Source organism: Aristolochia californica, unplaced genomic scaffold (assembly GCF_029961685.1).
Source record: "Aristolochia californica isolate CCGP_79_NKW_82.1479 unplaced genomic scaffold, dmAriCali1.0.hap1 SCAF_7, whole genome shotgun sequence".
NCBI lineage: Eukaryota > Viridiplantae > Streptophyta > Magnoliopsida > Piperales > Aristolochiaceae > Aristolochia > Aristolochia californica.
In genome coordinates this window covers 37,106,296-37,119,340 of record NW_027182268.1, presented here as the reverse complement: position 1 = coordinate 37,119,340, position 13,045 = coordinate 37,106,296, and the positions used below count along the sequence as shown (strand labels likewise).

Below are 13,045 nucleotides of genomic sequence, written 5' to 3'. Positions count from 1 at the left end.
GACCAAAAATCATTTTCATTACAAAATAAAATTATAAGCTCCAATTTGAAAGAAAGAGTTCAAGAGAATATGGAAGAGTCTTACATTACTCTCATAATAAAAAAAACCTTATAGAACATAAATTATTATAGAAAGTAGGATATTTTATTTATGTTTAATTATTTAATTATACTAAAACTTATTTTATAAGTGTTAAACATTAAATATAATTTAAACAAAGATAATTTAATTATAATTAAACTCTACTAATTTCCTTTACTATAAATAGGGGTTCATGTACTCAGATTACATCAAGTTAGTGAAAAAATAATTTCTTAAAAAATTTAACAATTATCATATAATGATCAACTTAATATGAAACAGTATTTATATTAGAAATTAATATAATTTTTAAATATGTCAATTAAATAAAAATATTTCTAATTTACATTAAAGGTCCAATAGAACGGTCCTTGGGAGAGAAATGAGGCAAGGAGAGAGAAAAACAAAGAAGGCATTACCTAGAGTTTCATGATTCATCACAATAGCAGTCTTCACACGCACCTCTAGGCTCTATCTCACATGATGGCCCTTTTGGTGAGAAAAATTTGCCACATGAATAACACAATAAGCTATGAGCACTTTCGTTGAAAGGACTCCTCTAGCTTCTTGGGATCAATTTGTGAATGGTGAGGGAAATCGTAAGGCATTTCCGAAGCACAAAGACCAGCATCATTGAAGAGTCTTACCACTTCACTGTGGACTATAGCATTGCCTTCTGCAGTTAAGTGCAACCCATCTCTGATATACACGAAAAAAAAAAATACATTTAAAATACCATTCCTAATGCCACAGAAATACAACCAGTAAGATCTGAAATCAGAAGAAAATTTTGAGTTTTTTATTTTTATTTTTTTTTACCGCTGAAAAACTAAGTATCTCATTTTTCTTTATTTAATAATTTGATAACCATCCCAACTACTTAACCTTTTCTTTTCATTTTGAATGTTGATTAAACCTTTATTACACCTCATATATATACCCTACTGAAACAAGGACCCAAGATCTCATATTAGAAACTCCTATGTGGCCATCAAGCCAAAGGTGCAATCCACATCTCAACAATTAGCTTGTGAGTTAAAAAATAGAAAAAATTAACAATAGTTCAATTGGTTTCCAAGTAATTCACTCAACAAATGGAAGAAATAAAGGGCCAAGGTAAAACAAATGTCCTTCATCATACCTTAAGAATTTTTTCTGCCATCCTTCCTTCTCCTGCATCTTCGACCACAGATCAATGGAGAGAGCACCCAAGTCTTTAGCAACCCCACGACATGCTTCTGCATAAACACCTGCCATCTCATTTGTCCTCTCTGGTAGTTCAGTAGCATTGTCACCATACTGAAGTCTAAAGCACATAAATCTAAAGTTACACTTGATGGAAAAAAAAACCAAATTTTCTCATGGCAACACTTTAAAGAGCATTTTCATGCAGCTGATAGTTTGGTGAATTGAAAATTCATCTAAAGACAAATCTACTTTTCAGGATGACTTTTCCTTCCCTGTCACCCCCACCATGTTCATTACCACCAAACTGAAGGTAAATTTTTTTTAATTACAAGTCACAACAACCTTTTCAATGAAAGCAAGAATGTGGATTTCACATTCATACAGCTTAGCTTCATCAGAGGTAAACAAGCAACAATAGAGGGCGGGTCCAAGAGCTCTGACATGTTCATTAAGAACAGATACTTATCACTAAAATCCAGCTAATTTGACTTGATTATATTAACAAGCCGAAAAGGTGAAAATGATCAACCTTGCATATTCCTTGCGTCCACTCTCATCAATTGGGGGTGGAGTTATTAGGACAACCAACATAGTTTCGGAGCATTCCTGTAAACCAATGCTAAACAACATTAATCCAACGAAGAGTAGACTGAACCTGAGATTACCATTGTGCAGATGATGCAATATTAGAAAAGCAAGTAAATTTTACAATTCTTTTAATACAACTCCATGTTAGAACAAAATACTGTGGTTTTACAGAAATGAGCCCCATTTGTTGGCCAATTGCAGCTGCCTCAAGTGAACATTAGCGATCAGTTATCAAGAAGAAGAGTATGAATCCAAGCACAGGCCCTATAAGATGCCTACCAGCTAATCTTATCTTGTAGCTTCTAGTTTCAGTTGTTGATAAAGATGAGAAACAATCTTTAAATTGACAAGAAGTGAATTTGTATTTTATTTTGCCACCAAGAAAATTGGTATATATTCATGCTAGGCCTTTTTTCAGTTTAAACCTGCTCCTAACCTAAATTGTCAAAACAAGAAGGTAAGGAACAATCTGAGTAATTACCCACGAAAAGAAAATATGATTAATAGGCACCTAGCCTTCTAAGGCTAGTAAAACATAAAATATTTCTTCTGCTATGCCTCTCCTAGTATCTTACAGACACATGGTCAGGGAATAAAAATATCGTCAACTTAGCTTACACAAATGTTGCACTATAAGAAATCTTGGAACTTCAAAAGTGATGAAACCTTCAAGTGGTGAACAATCTTTCTGAGGTTCTCTTTGTAGTCTTCAATAGGTACATGTTGCCTCTCACCAGTCCTACCCAAGAGAGCTGCATCATTAGCTCCAAAGAAGACAGTAACAGCAACAGGTGGAGTTGCAAAACCCTGCACAAGAATTGAGATAGATTAAGACACATTGTGAATAAATATAAATGGGAAAACAAGTAACTAAAAAGTGTCACGTTCACATTCTCAAAAAAAAAAAAAAAAAAAGTCATGTTCAATACAATCCAAAGAACATGCTCTCAAGTGAAATTCACCAAAAGAGAATAATTTCCAGACCCTCATTTCTCGAACTGATCTCAGCATTTGATGTTCATCAGATCATAAATGTAAACTTAATGTTCAACAGAACAAAGATTAACAAAACTCATTAAGAAGTTGGGAGGTCAAAATAAAAAAGTTAACTAGCTAAAATGCCACACAAAAGTATATAATCAAGGGTTTAGAAGGCATCAAGAAGCAACTTAACGAGGGAACAGGTAAGAAAAAAATACAATATCCAAACTTATCTTCATCTGAATGCAATTTAATGCAAACAATAAAGTATAAGAAAGACATGTTTATCAACAAGCCAAAAAATACAATCAAAGGAATTAATAATAATAATAATATTATCCCATGTCCCCCAAAAAAGGAAAAAATGTGCACATTTAGCAATGATAAACTAATAATATTACCACTTCAATATGGATCAGAGCCTCTATAATTACATTTTCAAAAATATTTTCAATATTTATTCCATTAAACACTTCAAGTGAAGTATCTAATACTTATTTGTTCATTTTTATCTTGTATTTGGTATCTAATTCCGAGATCCGCAAATTCGGCAACCGATACACTTGTTAAACACGGAGCAACCCTACAATCACTGGTTGTCAGGGAGATGCTCCCCTCTTTGTAATTTCTGTATTTTCTTGTTTATATATATACATTTTTTTTTTAAAAAAAGGTATCTAATGCTTATGAATGACAGACAAAAACCATGAATTCATTAACCCCCCCCCCCCCCAAAAAAAAAAAATGCTATTTCCAAAATACGAAAATTATGAACAAATAATATTTTTTTGAAAAGGAGAGAACAAATAATATTACCAGGGGGAAAAGTTCATTCAGTAAAAATAAAGCCCATTTGGTGTTGTAACCACTGTAGCCACGAACAACAACATCAGCCTGGAAATCATGAATAAAAAATGTTAGCCAAAAGGACAAACAAAAATTTCCAGACAAATCACACCTATGACTGAAATTGGCTCACCTCAAATGCCATTGCCAATAAAATAGAATTAAATAGGATCAGAACACAGAACAAGAAGACAAATGCAAGCTAGAGAGGTAATAAAAAACAGAAGAATTTATCACCTTGCGAGAATATGTGTCAGCCAGAGATGCTCCCCATCCGCCAGGCCAGAAAGATTGTTCTGTGATCGAATCACCAAATAAAACAATTTGCGGCCTCATTCTCCTACAGTAACAGACCCAAAACAAAAGAGACAGAACAAGGAAATTTAATTGAAAAATAATTGACACGAACAATAGTGATTGAAACAGTACTTCAAATAACAACACTTAATTCAAAAAATCTTCTGCCGAAGAAGGGGAGGAGCTTGCATAGAAATCTAGCAGGAAAATCTCCACTGGACAAACCTCGCATCTCATCACATGAGCCCAGAAACTATGTGATACATTTTTCTGTAGCTGACTATGAGAGATTGGAGAGAAAGGCATATCAGAACTAGAGAAACATGTTTCAACAGGGAGCTACGCTTTGCAAAATCTTTGACTAATTTAATGTTTTCCAAAAATACGCTAGCCTCTATGTTCAGATAAATAAGCTACTGAAACCACACTCAAAAACGGTCCAGATCAAAATTGCCACTAGCATTATAAAAAAATATTTTAAAAGCTTCACCAGCATAAATGATAGAACAAGATCACGAAATGAAGAATAAAAATTCATCAAGTCAAGCACCTAAATTCAAAGACAAATTTACCATCCCAACAGCTCCGTGGTAAAAAGACTCCAAGAGAACGGGATAGGTAAACAGTGTTCAAACGAGATAAAATGACAAAAACGTGTAACAATCGCGTACGAACGCCTCCAGGCCTTCACATTGCCATTAAACAACAAATCCCAATAATAGACACTGACCGAAAACCCTACTTGTACCGGTTATGCAGAAACCGTAAAATCTTCTAATGAAGATAGCCTATGTTTTTGTTTGTACTGGTTGCGTACGATCAATTTCCTCAATATCTGAAGACGTCTACGCGGATGAATCTAAAAAATCAGGGTTCTCAGATCCCTAAGATCTAAACAGAACAAGATATCCACAGCATATAATGATTCAAGTGGCAAGAAAAAAATCTAGGGTTTTTAGCATGCCGAACGCTCCCGATCCATGAGTAACGACCTCTGCAACACAAGAGGCGAAAGAGGAGATAGATCACCTTTTTCGTCGAAGAACCCGTCGGACTCGGAGGTAACGAAGAAAAGGTGCAGAAATCCTTTCGGCTTCTCGTTTTCCGCCCACAAGATCGGAGCCTAGACGGAAGACGAGAAGCGCGTCAAATTGAAAAAGCGCCGTCATGAGGTCAGGATAGTTTTATAGGTAACAAAACCGGGTCAATTTACGGCACTACCATTTTCGGAGCCACCCAGTTCGTCTCTGTGATCGCATTGAACGCTCATATTCAACCGTGTCTGCCTGCACGTCCGTACTTTTCATTATCTGTAATCTCTCAGGTTCAATTCAATTCAATCCACAGAACATGCTCTCAAGTGAAATTCACCAAAAGAGAATAATTTCCAGACCCTCATTCCTCGAACTGATCTCAGCATTTGATGTTCAACAGGTCATTAATGTAAACGTAATGTTCAACAGAACAAAGATTAACATAACTCGTTAAGGAGTGTAAGAACCATCAAACAGTCCCAATCATGGATTGAGCCTTTTGGCTGAAAGGCTACAATTGCCATTAAGCATAGATGTAATATATTGGGTACAAGTTTCATAGGTGAGGCTTCCTCATTGCATTTGTCTATAAACGGTATTCCGATAAAAAAATGCAATCTAATGAATAATAGAAATGTTATGAAAAAACTAACTAATGCATTTACAAAAACTATGAGAACAAATAATATTACCAAGGGGAAAAACCATAGCCATGAACAACAAAATCAGCCTGGAAATCATGAATAAAAAATGTTAGCCAAAAAGACAAAAGAAAATTTTCCAGACAAACCACACCTATGACTGAAATTGGAGCACAAAACAAGAAGACAAATGCTCATTTGCACCTGCTTTTGGTGAACTAAAAGTTCATCTAAAAACAAATCTACTTTTTAGGATGACTTTTCCTTCCATGTCCTCCCACCATGCTCAATTGCTCCTGATATTTGTCATTATCACCTAACTGAAGGTAGATTTTTTTAATTATAGGTCACCACGACCTTTTAATGAAAGCAAGAATGTGGATCACATTTAGGGGTGGCATCGAGCCGAGCCGAGCCCGAACTTGCCTATGTTCAAGTCGAGCTTGATTTAAATATTTCGAACTCGAGCTCGAGCCTAAAATTGTTATCAAGCTCGAGCCCAATAATTTTAACCGAGTTTGAACCGAGCTCGAGCTTCAACATTCAGTTAAAACTTTTCAAAAAATACATGTCTCGAGTTCGAGCTCCAACATACATTTAAAACTTTTCAAAAAATATATATCAAATAAATTATATATACATTATGCATACATTTTATATAAAATTAGGCATGAACTCTACTTAAAATTGGGCATAAGGGTGGCATCAAATAGAGCCAAACCCGAACCTTCCTATGTTCGAGTCGAACTTGATTTAAATATTTCAAACTCGAACTCGAGCCAACCTTAGCCTCGAGCCTAATAATTTTAACCGAGTTTGAGCTTCAACTTACATTTAATATTCTGCATAAAATATATGTCAAATAAATTATATATAAAATTATGCCTACTTCAAAAAAAGAATGATAGGGAAAGTTCAGGATTGAATCTCGATAATGGATTAGAATGCACCAATATTAATCTTTTTTATCCCAAATGTTGTCTAACTTATTTTGTAATTTCTAAATCTGGCCATAAATTTACTATAGCCTCCTTAGTGACCCTGGTTAAAAATTTATATTCTAGGAAAAACTAGAAATATTTTTCCTAGGATACATATTTCCAAAAAAACCTTTAAATAAAATCCTATTACTATTAGTGACTTACTAGAAAATTTCAAAACATATTTTAAATTTTCTTGGGAAATTTAAATGAACCTCTTATTGCCTCTTCCAGGGAAATAAATAAAAATTAATAATCAATCTAATATATTACTATACTTATCAATAGATTTTTAATCAAATATAATGTAAAAAACAAAATTGCTATAAAAATTGTCTCATGCTAAAAGTATTACAACATCAACTGTCAAATACTTATTCAAAAATTTTCTATACAGTTTTCTAGCCCATCTTGGCAGAAAATCTTACTTAGAAAATTATATGATTTTTTTAATAAGAATTTCCAATTAGAAAAATGTTTCCAAAAAACATGAGGCACTAATAGTCCCTAGAAACGTATTTCTACTAAAAATGTCTTTTCAACATTTCTTTAAAAAAACACTAATATGGCTTTGTTTTTAATAAATTTTTATTACCAATACTACAAATTATTTTGTATGTCATGAAATTTATCTTTGTGATGGGTAAATTAAATTGAAAGGGTATTCTAGATGAGTCTTATTTGGGGGGGTTAGTCAACTTGACTCAGGACATGAACTTTAGCCGCATTACTTAGTTCATGTCCTGGGGTCGTTAGTGGAGAGCCGGACTTCAAGTCATGTACATGACTAACATGACTCAAGAGATCATGTCCAAAGTGTAAACGACGGAAAGTGTTTTTCGCCCAATTTTGTCATTCATGTACATGAAACGAGCGCGCCCCTCTCATTTTGTTCCCGCACCTCCTCTCTCGACTTCAGCATCCATCTCTCTGCTCCCTCTCTCGGCTTCAGCATCCATCTCTTTGCTCCCTCTCTCGGCTTCGGCATCTCACTCTGGTCTCTTATCTCCGGTCTCCCTCTCTACGGCCTCTCCCTCTCTACCTCCGTCGCAGAGTACAGGAGGTCGAGAGGGACAGGAGAGGGAGGCCTTCCTCCCTCGGAGACGGATTCTCTCCCCTCCCCCCCCCCCTCGTCGGCCTTCCTCCCTCTCCTTTCCCTCTCGACCTCCATCGTAGAGCACGGGAGTCCGAGCATCTGTTGCAAAACCTCTCGGCCTCCCTCTCTTCTTCGTCTCGGTGTACCGTCGGAGCGCCGCCTCTGTCGGCGTTGCCTGCTGGCCCATCGCGGTCGCCGTGGCCCGCTAGCTCACCGCTGAGGAAAAAGACGCACAAGACGATGGTTTAATTTTTCCTAAGTTAGGAAAAATTAAACTATCGTCATAAAAATCACTAATTTATAATTTTTATTTATAAAATAATTATTTTTATTTATTTAATATATTTATTTTATAATTACTGTATTAAAAATAGTGATTTAATAGTCATAATTAAAATATTATTAAAATAAATATTTGAAAAATTATTTTGGTTTAATTATCCCATTGCTATAATTATTAAACCAATGGTTTTAAATTTTGTGACAATATATTATTAATTAGTAATACATAAAATATATTATGTTATTGATACATATATAAATTTATTTATTATATTATTTTTATTATTGTATTAAATTAGTACTTTTTAATATTAAAACACATCTTATGTTATTAAAAAATAATTTATAACGTTATTTATTTGTTACTTGTAATTAATCATGTGCATATTTCATTGGCTCACGTAATTACCATATTAATGCAAATAAAATATCTAATTCAATTAATAAATATATTAATATATTTAATTATACATTAAGAACTTATTCGTGTAGTAATAATGGTTGTTTTACCTAATTTGGGATCTAAGGATTATGTTATAATTAAGTGCATTGTAAGGGTTTAGACATTCTCTTGCTTTTTATGTTTTTCTCATGTTGGGGCACTAACACTGGAAACTGTTTTCCAGTGCACATGAAGTCGTCAACACTAACACCAAGTGCGAAGATGAAGATAATATAGATGACTAACATGATCTTCATGTTGGAGATGAACATGAACTTCAAAAATTCATTTTGTTGACTAACCCCCCCTTACTTAACAATCCAAATTAATAACTGAGTTTCATGTAATAGGATCAACTTCATCTCCTTTACCTACTGCTCCCTACTTTCATCTGGTTTCGACCTTTCGACCCTCACAAGTCACAAAGACTTGAAATACACCTCTAAGTTAGGAACAAGATAAACTTTCAAATTGAGAACAAGATTTAAGTACAATTATTTAAGAACATGGCTCAATTGTAAAAGAAAATATTAACAAAATATTTCACATGTATAAAAATATTTTTTTATAAAATAATTTATATTTATTTTCCTAAAAGTTCACTTTAATTATATTTTTAATTCATTTAAAATTTTTAAATATATATTTTTATTTTTTTCCTTCACTCTTCTCCTCTTATTGCTATTTGTTTCCTTTTCCTTTTGTCTTCAACTCTTATTTATTTTTATTTTCCTTTTTCCCTCTCCTCCATTTTTTTCATTTTCCTTTTTTTCTTCCCTTTTTTCTTTATAATTTTATAAAAAATAGTTTTTATTTATTTTCCTCATTTTTCACTTTAATTATAATTTAATTTCATTTAAAAAATTTAAATATATTTTTTAATTTTTTAATTTTTTCCTTCCATCTTCTCGTCTTCCTACTATTTGTTTCCTTTTGTCTTTCAACTCTTAATTATTTTTATTTTCATTTTGATCTCTCCTCCTTTTTTTTCATTTTATTTTTTATTTTTTCCTTCCTTATTTTTTTATTTATATCTTTATAAAATATTTTATATTTATTTCCTCATTTTTCAAATTAATTATAATTTTAATTCATTATATATATATATATATATATATATATATATATATATATTTTCCTTCACTCTTCTCCTCCATTTTTTTCATTTTCCTTTTTTCCTTTTTTCTCTTCCCTTATTTTTCTTTATATTTTATAAAATAGTTTATATTTATTTCCTCATTTTTCACATTAATTATAATTTTAATTCATTTAAAATTTTTAAATATATATTTTTATGTTTTATTTTTCCTTCACTCTTCTCCATTTTTTTTCCTTATTCTCCCATTTTTTCCTTTTTTTCTTCCCTTGTTTTTTCTTTATTCCCTTCATTTTCCTTTTCTTTATTCATTCCTCTATTCACTAGAGGTTTATTAGTCGCACATAGGTAAAAAGAGGAGAATGGAATGAGATGAAGGCTTATAAAAACCTACCTAGAGGAAAGCCAAAACGTAGTCGAAACTCGGAGACATCCCATCCCAATCCCAACTCTTGGCTGCTGGGTCTAGTTAACGAGTCAGAAAAATCGAATCGAATCGAGTCAGAATCGAGTTAAGTTTGAGTGTCTCGTGAACCGGTTCGGTTTGATGCCATCCCTAAATCACTTTCATATAGGTTAACTTCATCAGAGGTAAACAATAAACTTTTTGGTTACGCTCCGAGGTAGAAAATGAAACGGAGTTGTGCTCTACCTTATTGAAGCAACTAAGAAGTCGTATTGGTTAACATGTATGGCTTGTGGTAAGCCAACAAGATTAGGGTAAAACACCGAATAATATTAAGTAACAGTAGAAGACATGTTGGACATATTTTGTCAAAAATAGGTATTGTGTAAAAAATGGTATCAGAGCCAAGAGCTTAGGTAAAAAGATACTTGTGTACATAGGTAGAAGTTGTTATGTGATAAGAATGCAAAATGACATATTTTTATCTCTTAATTCTTAGACTTTTATAATTATTTGGTGCCTAAATATACTCATTATTTTGATATTTTGATTTAGGATACGATTGAAAGCGCTAAGTGCAAAACGAAGTTAATTGGGTGATTTTAGACAATTTCGACATCGATTCATAATTTGGGCATAACTCTCTCATCCGAGCTTGGATGGAGATGATTCAAGATTCTATAGATTTAATGTTTTGGATTTAGTGCAACACGGGCTGTATCTAGGTCGAAATCGGGCTTGAAGTAGTTGCATGTGCACTGTGACCCAAACCGGATGCATGAAAAGAAAAACCCTAAACAGGGAGAAAGAAGGGGATTAAAAGGAAAAAAAGGAGTTCGGAGTCCCATACCTTATTTTCTCTTCTCCAGTTTTTCTTCTCTCTTTTCTCTAGTTTTTTTCTTCAGATTTCTTCATGGCCCTGCGTGGCTAAACTTTCAGACTTGGTAAAGGGAAACTGAAGCCTCGATATCCATACAACTGTGAGATCTGATTTATTTTCATCATTCAATTTATGTTTTGAGTATCCAATTTTCTTCTAAATTTTTTTTCATGATTGTCTCGTTTAATCTCTAGGAGGTCTACTAGTTTATTACTCGTTGCAATCTACTACTAGGTTAGATGTCAAATCCGTAATTGTTTGATCTCTCTAACTTGTGAAGCAATCAAGATTTGATGATTTGCTGCGTCAGAAATTATTAGATCTTGAGAAGAACGTTGGACTAAATTAAATGCAGCCGCTTGTGCTTGTGTTGTTTAGCTTCATCGATCTTTCTAATTCTTAAGGTTACTGCTAGATTAAACCTTTAGTGCTTGTTTTCTAATTAACTATGAAAGGAGAGATAGGAAGATAGTTCCAACGATGAATGTGAATTGATATATGCTTGCATCAATGATCAGTTGTGAAATTCTGATAGTGGATGTTGACTTAGACCAATGTTTGTTCTTTTGATTGATTTCGATTCTTTTAATTTGAATTGTTTCTAAGTTGTTTTTTTTAAAAGTGTTTTTGTTATACTCAAACCCCTCCATCCTTGTTCACGGAGCATAAAAAGTAGACTAATCACTATTCGTGGGATCGATCCTTACTCGCACTACTACATATATTTTTAGGAGTATAGGTTTTATTTTTGGTTGCCTACGACATCACACCAAATTTTGGCAGATTAAGTGATAAGTAGGTGTGTTCTTGAAAATGAAATTAGTTCTATTCTCACCTTTTGTCATTCTTATGCTTGTGGATGTCACTTTGGAGCTAAGAGGACATCCAGAAAGTGCTAGAATGTGGTTTCTATTGGCTGTCTTTATTCAAAGATTTTATTCTTTTTGTAAATCATGCGAACATTGTCAAAAGACAGGTAATATATCCCCAAGGAATGAGATGCCACAAACCCCCATACTAATTTGTGAAATTTTTTATGTTTGGGGCATCGATTTCATGGGACCATTCCCCGTATCTTTTGGTTATGTTTACATTTTGCTTGTTGTTGATTATGTTTCAAAATGGGTACAAGCTAAGGCTACAGGGACTGATGATTCTAAAGTTGTTACAGATTTTATCAAGTCTAATATATTCTCCAGGTTTGGAATTCCAAGAGCTCTAATAAGCGATCAAGGCACTCACTTTTGCAATCAAACTGTGGAGACTTTGCTGAGAAAGTACCATGTGACCCACAAGGTGTCGACTGTCTATCATCCGCAAACTAGTGGACAAGCGGAAGTGTCAAATCGAGAGATCAAATCTATCATTGAAAAAAGGGTCAATCCAAGCAGAAAAGATTGGAGTTTGAGCTTGGATGTCGCCTTGTGGGCATGTAGGACTGCGTATAAGACGCCCATTGATATGTCACCCTATTGGTTGGTGTTTGGGAAACCATGCCACCTTCCAGTTGAGTTAGAACACAAGGCTTATTGGGCCATCAAGCATTTCAACATGAAGATGGATGAAAGTGGAGAACACAGGAAGTTGCCACTACAAGAGTTAGAGGAAATTCGTAATGATGTCTATGAGAGTGCAAGGATTTACAAGGAAAAGATGAAGGCTTTTCATGACAAGATGATCTCTAGGAAGGAGTTTAAATTGTCAGAGTGGTTCTGTCCACTCTTGTAAGCGGTAGCTTTCTGCACCTAACAGATCGATCTGTTGGGTTGTATTGGCTAGCCGCTGTCATGGTATCAAAGTTGGGCACGCCACGTCCTGCGTTCAAACCCCGTGAGAGGTGGTCAAGAATGGGCGGGGTGGGTGTCAGAGTGGTTCTGTCTACTCTTGTAGGCTGTAACTTTTCGCACCTAATAGATCCATCTGTTGGGTGTATTGGCTAGCCGTTGTCATGGTATCAGAGTTGGACACGCCACGTCCCGCATTCGAATCCCGTGAGAGGCGGTCAAGAATGGGCAAGGTGGGTGTCAGAGTGGTTCCGTCCACTCTTGTAGGTGGTAGTTTTCCGCACCTAACAGATCGGTCTATTGGGTGTATTGGCTAGCCACTGTCATGGGTGTCAGAGTGGTTCTGTCCACTCTTGTAGACGGTAGTTTTTTGCACCTAACAGATCGGTCTATTGGGTGTATTGGCTAGCCGCTGTCATGGTA

General features: G+C 34.3%; 1 protein-coding gene across 2 annotated transcripts; it reads right to left on the bottom strand.

The window, feature by feature from the left end:
* Nucleotides 1-353: 353 nt before the first annotated feature.
* On the bottom strand, nt 354-5,142 carry LOC137936143 (GDSL esterase/lipase At5g62930). 2 transcript variants are annotated; one of them, XM_068780698.1, is made up of 7 exons: nt 5,011-5,142; nt 3,922-4,024; nt 3,655-3,732; nt 2,524-2,664; nt 1,799-1,875; nt 1,223-1,387; nt 354-780 (listed from the first exon to the last, which is right to left on the bottom strand). In XM_068780698.1, the coding sequence occupies exons 2-7, from the start codon at nt 4,018-4,020 to the stop codon at nt 612-614; spliced, it is 729 nt and encodes a 242-aa protein (XP_068636799.1). In that variant the 5' UTR covers nt 4,021-4,024; nt 5,011-5,142; the 3' UTR covers nt 354-611. The 2 variants fall into 2 exon arrangements, with proteins under 2 accessions (XP_068636799.1, XP_068636800.1); XM_068780699.1 differs by lacking the exon at nt 5,011-5,142 and adding an exon at nt 4,207-4,276.
* Between the last annotated feature and the right edge of the window lie 7,903 nt (nt 5,143-13,045).